The following is a 14,505-nucleotide window of genomic DNA, read 5'->3' on the forward strand; positions in this document are numbered from 1 at the left end:
GAATCTATTGAATGCCAAGGAAGATCGATATTCCTGTTAGAAAATTGATTTTTATCGGGCGAACATGCACGGCTGACGCCTATTTGTCTTCCATTTATTTTTGTACACGTCTTGCCAGGATGATGGGCGGGTCACGTTAAGATGCATCGCGATCCAGAACAATGGGAACTGCACTCCATCGTCGCGTTAATATTGCCATTGTTTGCGGACGTAGACGATGCACATCGATGCAACGGGTTCTCGACAGCCTTTGACGCGCGTGAATAGGCCTCCTAGGCACCGGAACCGCTTTGTCGCGTCAATTATTCCACTTCGACCCCTTATACCGATCTACCCTTTTCTCCCTTCAACGTTCCAACCGATTTCTTTTAGCGAAACCATTTAACTGCCGAATTTCTTCGATTTCCGATATGTTCGCTTCTGAGTATTTTCATTTGACTGTTCTGTTACTTTGTGAACTCTGATATCGCTGTAAAGGGATTTGACGCATCTGGTGAGTCACCTTGTGTTTAGCAGTATTTCTGTATGTTCAGTGATTTTATTTATAAACTGTTCAAGAATCTACAATAATGTTATTTAGAAAATTGCAGGAGAGTTTAAATATTTGCCCCATTCAGTTCTAATATTAATAATGAACAGTTGCATGTCACTATCAGATTATGAGGATGATCATAAACAAAATACGTTAAATTATGCTGAGAGAAAGTTAATTATAGAATGATCTCAGTATGTGTATACATAAAGTACCTCCACATTTGATATTAACAGATAAACCGAATGCATCACGAAATGAAGCGGAATCTCGAACACATCTTCACAGCATAAAATATCAAGTAGGCTGTTTTCGAAAGATGCTCTTGAAGCATCCGTGTCGATCAGCATCGAACGATTCTGAACGAGTGTTGCATAGCCGATCGATCGAGCGTTCTTCGAGTAATTTTGAGGCGCAACGGTTGCCAAGGAATGTCTTCTCGAATCTCGTGCCAACGCTAAGCCATTTCTGATGCCATTCAGTACCGAGAAAAAGTCTGACCCCCGGAAATCGAATGGTTGCCGGTTCCTCGAAACGTGTCGCTCGTTATTGAACCGACGGATCTTGTTCGTTGTTGTTCTCGTATTTTCGCCTCTTCCGCTGTTTTCTTCGCTGATCACCTAATAAGTGGAAACGTATTTACGAAACAGCGGTAATTGACGTTCGTGGAACAATGAGAATTTACGGAAATGTTTACCAACTTGTATTAGCGGAACTCGGTTTATTTAGATCGTTGGAATTTATTTAACTTGCATTTCATAACATATTCATTTTGTAAATTATTTAAATTTAAGGGCAATTTGTTTAATTAACTTGTTCTAGTATTTTTTGCTTGTTCTTTGCATGGAACTTCTTTACAAGATTCAGTTTTTAGTACACCATTTTGTGACTTCTCTGTAAGGAAGGCCGACGCACCTGGTGCGTCACGTTGTATGAGACGTATTTCCACATACTCAGTGATTCACTTTATAAACTGTTCAAGAATCGATTTTTATTCGTAAACAGATACGTGCACTCAAATAGTGTTAATTAAATAACACCAGTGTACTTCTTTCCGCTATTGCTTTCTAGTGAAATTCAACGCAAAATCAATACCGACCGTATTAGATTGCTTCAAAATTGATACTGCTATTTCTTGAATAACTGCAGTATTATCTACACTACCGTTTTAATTTATCAAATATAAAAAATGTGGAAATCTGAGTACCATATAAAAATTAAATATTATTTTAGTATCGAGAAATTGTACGAAATTAATACCACTGCATTGTTCATTTTATCGCGCGAGAAAATTAAAAAATACATCGATTTCGTCGACGATTGACATTTTTATCGCGGCGCTTATCGCGTCGCTCAAAAATCGAGCATAGACGTGGATCGATCAATTCTGTTATCAAATATTAGCAGTCCAACAGGCAATAACTTAATCCTTGGTTGAATCATTATTAATATCGAATGATGTGAACAAATAAATTTCTGAGCTAAGTAATCTTTTGGAGAAAAAAGGCCTCATGTTATAATACGGCAGAGTTATAGTTTATTTCAGACTAGTGGTGGATGTGCTATGTTTAATATAATTATTGTTAATTTTAATATTTGAGGATTTAGAAATTTGTAATTTTTAAGTTTCTTAATTTAAAAATTGAAGAAAATAATTTTTCAGGGCTCAGATATTTGAGGACCTGAAAATTTGATAAGTGTCCACACAAAATAAACTTAGTAACCACTTTGTGAAACTAACTTTGACTAATTCCACTACTAACCACCCTAAAAGAGTTTGGAGTCACAAGAGCCAAGAAATCTGAAGACCCGAAAATATATCAAATAAATCCAGTAGCCCGCCACAAAATTTGTGAAACTAACTTTGACCAGTAATTCCATCATTAACCACGCTAAAAGATTTTGGAACCACAAGAGCCAAGAAATCTGAGAACTAGAAAATGAAGTATCTATACCAAATAAATCCAGTAACCCTCCACAAAATTTGTGAAACTAACTTTGACCAGTAATTCCATCATTAACCACGCTAAAAGATTTTGGAACCACAAGAGCCAAGAAATCTGAGAACTAGAAAATTAAGTATCTATACCAAATAAATCCAGTAACCCTCCACAAAATTTGTGAAACTAACTTCGACCAGTAATTCCATCATTAACCACGTTAAAAGAGTTTGGAGCCACAAGAGCCAAGAAATCTGAAGACCCGAAAATACACCAAATAAATCCAATAGCCCGCCACAGAATTTGTGAAACTAACTTTGACTAGTTCCATCATTAACCGCACTGAAAGATTCACGAAAACCAACGAAGTTGCCTAATTACTCCCAAAGTGGATGTAAAAGGGTCCGTTGCGAGCAAAATCTTCAATAAACGGAATAAATTCACCCTTCTATGTTAGGTGGCAAGAATTTAGCTTTCAAGATCCTCTATCCAAAAGTGTCCCCGAGGGACGCTTAAGGCTGATAATCGTCGTCCTCGAGGAAACTGCCCTACCGCACGTTATCATCCGGTATTCCCCGCTGAGAACACCCCGAAATTGGCGTTTGACAACGACTACCCTTGTCCTTTCCCTTTTACCCTCCCTGTCTGCGCTTTTACTTACCACCAAACGAAGATACACGATCTCGTGTGTATCTTCTGCATGGGGGGTGTTGCAACGGACGTTAAAGCTTCATCAAGATCCATATGTCGTAGACAGGAGGGTGAATTTTTCTCAAGGGGTGGTTTATTCAATCGTTGATAAACTTCATCCTTGAAGGGTGTTCATTGTTTGTGTAATGGAGGGTGAAAACGATAATAATTGACTCGCTTTATCTTTACACCAATTTATTTTTCAATTATCATAAATGACTTCGAAAAATAATTCTGTCGAAAGTTGCGAATTTCCTGGTAATATAAAATTTAACTAATTGATTTACGACCGATAATCGGCCAGATATTTCCATGAACACTATAAACGAGAAATTGGAATCGTTCGATTAAATTGCCATTCAGATTAATTAGTCGTTAACATAGGCTGCTATTGCGCGAACTAATTACCAGTTACTAGAGCGGAATGCATCAAAGCAGTGTTTTGTAATCGTAAAACACGGAATAACGTTTCGCATTCGATACGTTCGATTATCAATTAAAAAGAGATACGAATTGTTTATCGAGCGAATTCGCGAATGAAGCTTCTAAGACTAAGAGTTTTTCTTCCTCGAGAAACGACAGCCATTAAATATCTATGGGGCTACGGTGTCGGGTATTGATTTTATGGTGACATCGACATGGCCGTCTGACAATGAGTTAAGAGCCAACTCTCGGCTGGCCACATTCTATACGATTTTCCGCGAATATTCGTTTAGCTATTCGGAATCTGTTTCTACGGGAAAGGTACAATAACCTGCGGAAATAATTTTCACTTCCGGGCGCAATGGAAGCCGTTTCTCACCGTATTTCCGCCGTATATTAGCTTTTCTTCGCTGCGTACTCTTTCGTGAAATTTCACGAATAAAAAATGGTACACGGTATTTTTGTCGAATTTCAAAATTTTTCTCTTTTCTAACAGAAAATTCGAAGTTACTTCAGTACTCTATATTTAATACAATTGATCTAAATACTGCAAACGAATTTAAATCTTTTCTTCGACATTTTTCATTTTCCTGTTATTTCCTGTTATTTTTAGTGATAAAAAATTCGAATGCTATTTTCAAATATTTTTCACCGATTACATTTAAAGTTTTCCTCTTCTCTTTTGTTTGCTCGAATATCAGAATTGAATACTTTTTATCATACATTGTGTTTAATAATTGCATGCAAGTTTCCAAATAAAGCATCTCTATAACCATGGTAATTGGTCGATCGATTGGGTGGTAAACGCACTTTCTAGGGGATGTTTCATCCCTCGTCGGTAACGTAGAAATTCTCCCATTTTCCTGGAAAACGTGGAGAAACGTATCCCAAGTCGATAACACCGACGCTTATGTTACCAACGATCGTTTTAATTTTAGCTGTACTCTGTAGTTTACTAAATTTGTTTATTAACGGTGTTTATTTTGTTTGTTTACAGCGAAGAAACAAAATGGGGCGGCTCTGCGAACGAACAGTTTGGGTTCGGGGGCGAGAACACCACCCCTCGAAAGGAAAAGCAAGTTCTCTGCACTCGGTAGACTCTTTAAGCCTTGGAAATGGAAACGGAAAAAGAAATCGGATAAATTTGAAGCTGCCTCCTTGTGTACGTATTCTTTTATCCGTATACTAAATATTACAAAAAAATTCCATCAAGAAATGTGACTTTTATTTGATTTTTTTATCGACAGAGACTTTGTTTAAACCATAACTCTTTCTTATAATTTTCCTATTTTTTATTAATTTTTTTATTACTTTATTGAACTCACTATTCTTTATTGAATGATAAATTATCCTAAACTTAGAATTTTGATTTTTCGACTCCATTGGCAAGTCAGTACAAATTCTCCCTTTTTCTGAATAACACTTCATCCCTCATTTGTACACTTCATATTTATATCCGCTGTGAAAATGACTAGAATTATATTCGAAGCAGAATATTAATGCACACGGTGTCATATGTGTCGATTTTATTTAAGAAATATTTATGGTGGTTTGTGTATCGACCAAAAGGGGTCAACATGCACGGAGGGTGATTTATCGGTAAGCGAATGATAACGGGTGTCTTTTCGTGCGATTGCAGCGCTCGAGAGGAAAATCTCCGTACGAGCAAGCAGAGACGAGTTGGTACAGAAAGGAATACTGCTGCCCGTGATAAGGTCCACGTCGTTTCCAGAAAATGGTAAGTTTTACCGTTTTACCATCCGTTACCGTTCCTCGTCGTTCGTGATTTATAGACAGCTGGCCTGAAACCCGAATACCTACCACGAATTTTATAACGTCGCTTTGTTTGCTCCTGTCCGTGTCTTGAATTATTCATACTTGGACTATAAATCTTTTGCAAATTGCTGAAGTTTGGAAGTCAGTTTACTGGGTAGTATTTTAATTTCACTTTTTGCTGTTCGCGAAAATTTTACGGCTTGGGTTATCCTTTGGGTGCTGTTGCGAAATTTCTTCATTTTTGGTAGGTTGGGAAATTTTGCAAATCTGTTTCAATTTTTATTTTTATTATTTGGGAAATTTTGGGGCTGCTATTTTTCAATTTCAGCAATTTTCATATTAATTTTGCAGTCTGGAAAATTTCCTGATTTTCATTTTTATAATTTTCGGGAATTCTGTAGTTAATATTTCTTAGTTTAGGTAATTTCGCAGTTACTTTTGCGAGTTGAAAAGATTTGCTAATTTTTATTTTGACAATTCAAAAATTTCTTAAATTGCTATTTTCCTATTTGGATGGCTTCTTAGCTGCTATTTTTGCAAATTGAAAGATTTCCCATCTTTCATTTTGACAATTTAACAAGTTCCTAAATTACTATCTTCACATTTTTGGAAACAGTAAATTTGAGATCAAAAAGTATTTTAAATCATGCTATTTCAGAAATTGACTCTCTGCAACTCATTTTCGTGATCTACTATTTTTTCACTTTTTTCGAAACATAACAGTTTATGGAATTTCTGAATTTCCGTCAAAGGGTGGAACCTGTCCAGCGTTCGATTGATCAGGAAATAAGGGCCCGCGGTCTCCGGGTTGAAACGAGACACGAAGGGCAAGACACGTCGCGTCGCTAAAGAATGTAATTAGGTTTCCCGTTCGTTATGGTGCAGACATGGCTTTAATTTCCGGTGAGACATGGTCGCATCATCGAACTATGATAACTAAAAAAAAAGCCATCATTTTGTAAAACATTGACATTGAGTTTTAGTTACATTTTAGTGACATTTAGTTAAAACCTAAAAATATAATTAAAAATTGTAATTAACGTAATATTTCAATAGAATGCAAAAAGAAATTGATTCTGTCGATCAGTGATTGTTTTATCGTTAGGTGATAAGGTAATGGTCTCTTTTACCGACGAGCATTGCAAGCTTACTCTCTGCACAGAAACTTTTATTTCACATTCTGAATAACAGAAATTTTTCTTTAACCTTCAAGAGCAATTATATGCGAAGTTAGAAACTTGAAACCAAGAGAATTTAATTCTTTGTAATACTTTCGCAAGAATGTAGTTCAAAAAAATATCAAAATATTTGCCTACAAAAGGGTTAAAGGGACTTTGAGAAGTTGACGTCGGTCCATTGTCTCCAAACGATAGTTTAATGTCGTTTTATTGAAATTTTCTTATCTCGATAATAATGTACTAAACGCTCGATGTCGGACGTAATTACGAAAGTGGATCCAAAACATTCCTCTCATGAAACTCGAGTTGATTAATAGATTCCCTTCAGTTGGCACAACAATGCCTGTTGAGCGTGTTTTCCGTCGAAGAACTTTGTCGGATATTGATTTCCAAGCTCTTCAACAGCTTCTACCATCATTCATCTTTCTCGGGGTGGTTCGTACAAGTTTGGAACACCGTGTTTCCCTAGTCGAACAAGCCGAAATCTCTAATTAATTGTAGCTCGTGAATAAACGAGACGGTTTCGGGGGTTGTTCAAATAGCACCAAGGCATTTCCATGTTCTCGTAGACTTGTAACATTGAAATAGTTTCGTTTCCAAGCGAATTGCCCAAATGAGAAATTTCTTATCAAACTCCGAATATTCTACCGTAACAAATTACGAGTTGAAACAAGTAGATATTCTATAAATTTATAATTATTATTAAAACATTCACCGTGTAAAATATCTACATTGTCTTGTAAGAAGAGAAAGTAATCCTAATGTAATTTGAAGCCCATCTTCCACGAATGATCGCGCCAATTAATTTTTTAAAAGATAATTAAAACTCCCACTCTTATCGAATGTTGATCGATATCGTTCCGATTTTAATTTATGCCTTCAATTATCCTGTAACTCCGAATAATGAAATTTCGCCCGGAAAGAGTTTCAATCAAGGTCCCTCATCTAAATGAATTAACTCCGTTCATTAATTTTCTGCTACTTCGCCAGAAGAGACCTCCTCTCTAATTTATCCGTTTAATTCGATCTTAATCTCGGTTCGGACCCCCATTCGATATAACCAAGCCTCATTAATCATTCTCGCATCGGAATAACGAAGACAAAGCGTCAAAGCTACCCAAACACAACCCTGGTACAGCGTCAAACACCCTGGTTTAGCTCGAATCCACAGAACGCGTTTGCCCGAGGCAAACTAATCGAAAATCTCGTGGTAGACGAATTCTATGACTATTCGTAGAACGTTCTCTGTTGAATTTCGACTGAAAGTGTGTTCTATTTCAGACGCGACCTGCGACTCGCCCGACGGTCAGAAACCTCCTACTCCGCAGCAGACTCATCAGCAGCAGCAGCAACAACAACAACAGCAACCGGCTGGTGGGGTTGGTAGCGGGCCTGGTGGTACCCCTGCAGCAACACCCACGTCCGTTGGTAACGTCCAGCAATCCCAACAATCTCAGCAAGTACCATCGGCCACGCCGACCCCCACGACTGCCAATCCGCATTCTACAGGACCACCCAGCAATCAACCCTCGCCTCATCCCTCGCCCCTTTACCCAGGGATGCCGCAGGTTGGACAACCTAATGGCAGCACGCAAGGTAACGTACAAAATACGTTTACTTCTAATTGTTACACTCATACCTAGCATTAATGCGCTGCTGAATTATTATCCACTTATGGCTACTTATTTGGCTACTTATGGGTTGACAGAGTGGGTTGACATTGACAGAGTGGAAATTTCAAGTTCATGTATTTCTAGTTCACTAAATTTCTCTATTATTTCATTCTAAAATTCTCTCATTTTTGTGTGTATGAATGTGTGAGTCCAAATATCTGATTTTTAAAATTTATGAGTTTTTAAACTTTCATTTTGAATCTTTGAATCTCTGAATCTTTCTCTGAGTTTCTAAATCTCTGCCATCTCTAAGTCACACCATCTGTAAACCTCTAAATCTCTGCCATTTCTAGCTCTAACAATTTACCAATAAATAGAAACCTAGGTCTAAATACCTAGTATGGCACAAATGTACATAGTGTATAAAATATCCATGTAGAAAGCAAAAATTCAGAAACAATACCAATAAACTGATGTAAATTCTTGAAATTATAATTGTAAATTTCTGAATGCATAAGCGATGTCGTTGATACGGATTTCGGATAATTTGACGGGAGTGTATGAAGAGCCACGATGATACGGAGGTGATATTCAAATTAAGTTGATGGTTGATCGGACAGAAATTTATCAAATTGATTGAGCAGGAACGGTGGGAAGTTTGATACGTAGCTGTATTCCGTTTAGTTCAACAGGTGAATAAGTAATAGCTAATCCGTCTATTCAAATAGCGTGGAGATTCAATTTTTGAACTGTGACAAGTTGAATAATAATGCATATACACTTGCATATAACTGCATATGTATAACTGTGTGCAACATATTCGCACATAATTGTAAGATACAATAAAGGTACTTAGATAAAAAAGTGAAAAGAGAGTGCCTTTTAGAATTCTACGTGAAACTGAAAAACACTAATCCAGCTCAGTATGCTAAAATATAGTAATTATTTCTTTCAACCACCCACGTTGAATATCCATTCCGAAACAAAAGCTATCACGACGTTTACCTCAAAATTGCAATTTTCTGGCAAGATAAGTATCGGAGAGGTTGCAAAAGAGACAAGGGAAATTATAGTGTCGTAGTATCTAACACGAACGCGTAGAATCGTGCCGGTACAGGCGTTGACCTAATTACCAAGAGTCACGTGCTAGAGGCGGCATTAATGGGCTACCAAGTATGATCGTGGTATGTCGTCCTGCATGGCGACCGCTTAAATATCTCATGGAATCTCCGCCTCGGCCATTTGAATCGCGTAATAACTCTCTTAACGTTAAATCGTACTTGTCGTTCAATTAATACCTGATCCTCTTCATCCTTTTCGGAATCAAGATTGTCTCATTTTACTTAGAGATTCAGTCTCATTTTACTAAGAGATTATCTAGTCTTATTTTGTCTCAAGATCTGGTTTTCAACGCTAGACTTCAAGATTGGTTCCATTTTAATTTGATATTGTCTTTCGGGAGATTACTTAATCTACTTTCATTTTCAAGATTACTTTGTTTATATGATATCATTTTATATCAAGATTACTTATTTAGTCTCTTTACTATAAATATGAATAATGAAATTTTTCATTGAAACCATGTAGACAATTTTTTAAATCGATCATACTATATCATTTAATTTTTAACAAGATGACACAGTGAATCAAAATTTTCAAGATTACTTTGTTTATATGATATCATTTTATATCAAGATTACTTATTTAGTCTCTTTACTATAAATATGAATAATGAAATTTTTCATTGAAACCATGTAGACAATTTTTTAAATCGATCATACTATATCATGTAATTTTTAACAAGATGACACAGTGAATTAAAATTTTCAAGATTACTTCGTTTATATGATATCATTTTATATCAAGATTACTTATTTAGTCTCTTTACTATAAATATGAATAATGAAATTTTTCATTGAAACCATGTAGACAATTTTTTAATTTGAACAAACTATGTCATTTAATTTTTAACAAGATAACACAGTGAATCAAAATTTTCAAGATTACTTCGTTTATATGATATCATTTTATATCAAGATTACTTATTTAGTCTCTTTACTATAAATATGAATAATGAAATTTTTCATTGAAACCATGTGGACAATTTTTTAACTTGAACAAACTATATCATTTAATTTTTAACAAGATGACACAGTGAATTAAAATGAAATTATTCTTGTGATATGTATAGGGTGTTACGTTTAGGTCAAACGTCTAAATTATTCTCATTGCTATTAACAGCAAAAAAATATAATCAATGATATGAAACATATGTAACCATATGGGTATTCATTTTTTCCTGTCTTTAATAGCAGTGGAAATTATATAGATGTTCAACGCGAGCCACCCTTAATACACATACATATGTGCATACATGAGTGTACATATATACGTGCATATTCAGTACGTACAAATAAGTACGTATAAAATAAATATAAATAATATTAAACGTACAAAGCAAGAATAAACTATAAATTCAAATTTCAAATATCAAACAGTAAATTCGTCGTCCAAAGTTTCACTTAATATTCCTGCAATATTAACGATTTAACAAGTCGAAATACTCGTCGTTGGAAACAGATGTTTGCAGGCATATTGTCTGACGCTAGCGAGTAAATTGCATCGCGCAATCTACGCGCCATGATTATGTTTCTCGACGTCGCGACGCGTTACATGCAAATTAGTCGACCTTCTCCGTCGGTGTTCCGTTTCAAACCGCCCGAGGCGGTTCTTTAAACAAACAAGAGGATCAAAGCGGTCTAGTAATTTACGAATCGCGTCCGACGAAATCGAAGATCGCAACAGGTAGCCAGGAACAAAGGAATCCGATAAAAATTGCGAAATAAGACGGTGAAATCGGGGTTGCGGATCATCGAGTTCACCTATGACGTATCGCGTTACGCGTCTGCACGATAAGTGCGTTGTTTTACGGCTTCGCTTTGAACTGTGGATGTAACTCGATATTGGACAGAAACGTGGCACGAAAAAGGGTGCATTGGGGTAGTTTCTTGAATCGGTGGATTTCAGAAACCGATACAAGGTTTTGGTTGTTGGTGACATACGATTTCATACGTATTTACGGAGTATGGGACTTGGAATGTGGGTGACTCTAGGAATATAGGTGGGTACTGGATTTACCAATTTGGGAATGTTGGGATTTGGAGATTTAGCTGTGTGGAAATTTGGAGACTGAGAGCTTGGATATTTGGGAATTGAGAAGTTGGAAATTTAGGGGATGAGAAGTTGGAAATTTGGGGGATGAGAAGTTGGAAATTTGGGGGATGAGAAGTTGGAAATTTGGGGACTGAGAAGTTGGAAATTTCGGGACTGAGAAGTTGGAAATTTGGGGGATGAGAAGTTGGAAATTTGAGAATATGGGAGTGTAGGAATTTGGGGGATGAGGGGTTGGAAATTTGAGAATATGGGAATCTAAGAATTTGGGGGATGAGAAGTTGGAAATTTGAGAATATGGAAACGTAGAAATTTGGAAATTCAGAAACGTGGAAATTTGGAGATTGAGAAGTTGGAAATTTGGGGGATGACAAGTTGGAAATTTGAGGATATGGGAATGTAGGAATTTGGGGGATGAGAAGTTGGAAATTTGAGAATATGGAAACGTAGAAATTTGGAAATTCAGAAACGTGGAAATTTGGAGATTGAGAAGTTGGAAATTTGGGGGATGACAAGTTGGAAATTTGAGGATATGGGAATGTAGGAATTTGGGGGATGAGAAGTTGGAAATTTGAGAATATGGAAACGTAGAAATTTGGAAATTCAGAAACGTGGAAATTTGGAGATTGAGAAGTTGGAAATTTGGGGGATGACAAGTTGGAAATTTGAGGATATGGGAATGTAGGAATTTGGGGGATGAGAAGTTGGAAATTTGAGAATATGGAAACGTAGAAATTTGGAAATTCAGAAACGTGGAAATTTGGAGATTGAGAAGTTGGAAATTTGGGGGATGACAAGTTGGAAATTTGAGGATATGGGAATGTAGGAATTTGGGGGATGAGAAGTTGGAAATTTGAGAATATGGAAACGTAGAAATTTGGAAATTCAGAAACGTGGAAATTTGGAGATTGAGAAGTTGGAAATTTGGGGGATGACAAGTTGGAAATTTGAGGATATGGGAATGTAGGAATTTGGGGGATGAGAAGTTGGAAATTTGAGAATATGGAAACGTAGAAATTTGGAAATTCAGAAACGTGGAAATTTGGAGATTGAGAAGTTGGAAATTTGGGGGATGACAAGTTGGAAATTTGAGGATATGGGAATGTAGGAATTTGGGGGATGAGAAGTTGGAAATTTGAGAATATGGAAACGTAGAAATTTGGAAATTCAGAAACGTGGAAATTTGGAGATTGAGAAGTTGGAAATTTGGGGGATGACAAGTTGGAAATTTGAGGATATGGGAATGTAGGAATTTGGGGGATGAGGGGTTGGAAATTTGAGAATATGGGAATCTAAGAATTTGGGGGATGAGAAGTTGGAAATTTGAGAATATGGAAACGTAGAAATTTGGAAATTCAGAAACGTGGAAATTTGGAGATTGAGAAGTTGGAAATTTGGGGGATGACAAGTTGGAAATTTGAGGATATGGGAATGTAGGAATTTGGGGGATGAGAAGTTGGAAATTTGAGGATATGGGAACATAGAAATTTGGAAATTTAACTGCGTGGAAATTTGGAAATTGAGAGCTCGGAATTTTGGGGGATGAGAGATTGGAAATTTAAGGATTGAGAACCCAGAAATTTTGGAACTTGAAAATTAAAGAATTTACCACTTCAATAATTTAAAAATTTATTACATCAAAAATTGCTGAGTCGACAAACATCTAACATCAGATCCCTAATTACCAATAACGAAAGCAACCCTCACCGCAAATGAGCTCACTCTATCCACATATTAGCAGCAACAATTGCAGAATCTCATGCAAGTTAACAAAAAAGCACGTGTTTCGATGCTTTAGAACGCACGAAGAAAAGGGGTAGCGAGGGATAAAAATAAAGAAGGGTAACAGAGAGAGAGAAAGAGGAGGACAGAAATGGCTGGTAGGCTCTTCAGTTCGCGATATACGCAGAGAAGCGTATCGATCGTCGTTGGCTCCCATGGTTCTTTCTTGCTCGAGACAGACGAGGAGGCATACGGTAAACCCAACCCCTAGAGTCTGTACGACGTTTTATCCTCTGTTTGCACCCTTTCCATCCCACAGCCTCCATCACGGCCGTTTAATTCACCCCACCACCCTCGGGCGGTCTTCGTCTTTTCCGTGTTTAACTAGGAACAGGATCCGAAAAAGACTCGACGACAAAATATTTCTATGGCGTCTGGATCTATACACAAATAGTACGATCAATTTCCGCGTAGGGATATTAACTTTCAATGAAAAAAATTCCTTTTCTGATCGAGACGTCGGGGTGGATTGACAAGGTTAATGGTGCACTGATAACGTCGTACGTGTCGGTTTCATTGAATGCTTCCCTTGTGATTAATGGTCGACGCCGCAGAATTTCTTTGTTTTTTTATGCTTGATCATTTTTGTGATTAGATAGGGTTGATGCTTTTAGATTGTCGATTAGGGCTGTTCCTGACACGCAATTGCGATGACTGACTTGTTTACTCTGTTTGATATTTTTATATTTCTGCATTTCTACATTTCTACATTTTTTAATATTCTCCAGGGTTTTAATTTTTAGGTTTCCAATTTTTCAAGTTATCAAATTTTACATTTTCAAGTAATCAGATTTTTAAATTTGCAATTTTAACAGAGTTATAATTTTCAAATTGTCAAATTTTCAAGTTGTCAAACTTTCAGATTGTCAGATTGTCAAATTGTCAGAATGTTAAATTGTCAAATTGTCAAATTGTCAGATTGTCAGATTGTCAAATTGTCAAATTGTCAAATTGTCAAATTGTCAGATTGTCAGATTGTCAGATTGTCAGATTGTCAGATTGTCAAATTGTCAGATTGTCAAATTGTCAGATTGTCAAATTGTCAAATTGTCAGATTGTCAGATTGTCAGATTGTCAGATTGTCAAATTGTCAGATTGTCAGATTGTCAGAATGTCAAATTGTCAAATTGTCAGATTGTCAAATTGTCAGATTGTCAGATTGTCAAATTGTCAAATTGTCAGATTGTCAGATTGTCAGATTGTCAAATTGTCAGATTGTCAAATTGTCAGATTGTCAAATTGTCAGATTGTCAAATTGTCAGATTGTCAAATTGTCAGATTGTCAAATTGTCAAATTGTCAAATTGTCAAATTGTCAAATTGTCAAATTGTCAAATTGTCAAATTGTCAAATTGTCAAATTGTCAAATTGTCAAATTGTCAAATTGTCAAATTGTCAAAT

At 36.4% G+C, this 14,505-nt stretch overlaps 1 protein-coding gene across 11 annotated transcripts in view; it reads left to right on the plus strand.

Moving 5' to 3' along the window:
• Positions 1-14,505, plus strand: part of LOC100874708 (phosphatase and actin regulator 2) — a 312,191-nt gene that overhangs the window by 99,307 nt on the left and 198,379 nt on the right. For all 11 annotated transcript variants that reach the window (XM_076530596.1, XM_076530598.1, XM_076530600.1 and 8 more), the window contains 3 exons: positions 4,583-4,747; positions 5,225-5,323; positions 7,821-8,135. In XM_076530596.1, the coding sequence (XP_076386711.1) occupies positions 4,583-4,747; positions 5,225-5,323; positions 7,821-8,135 (579 nt within the window). The remainder of the gene's footprint in view (positions 1-4,582; positions 4,748-5,224; positions 5,324-7,820; positions 8,136-14,505) is intronic.

The sequence above is a fragment of the Megachile rotundata genome, chromosome 4, assembly GCF_050947335.1.
Source record: "Megachile rotundata isolate GNS110a chromosome 4, iyMegRotu1, whole genome shotgun sequence".
Lineage (NCBI taxonomy): Eukaryota > Metazoa > Arthropoda > Insecta > Hymenoptera > Megachilidae > Megachile > Megachile rotundata.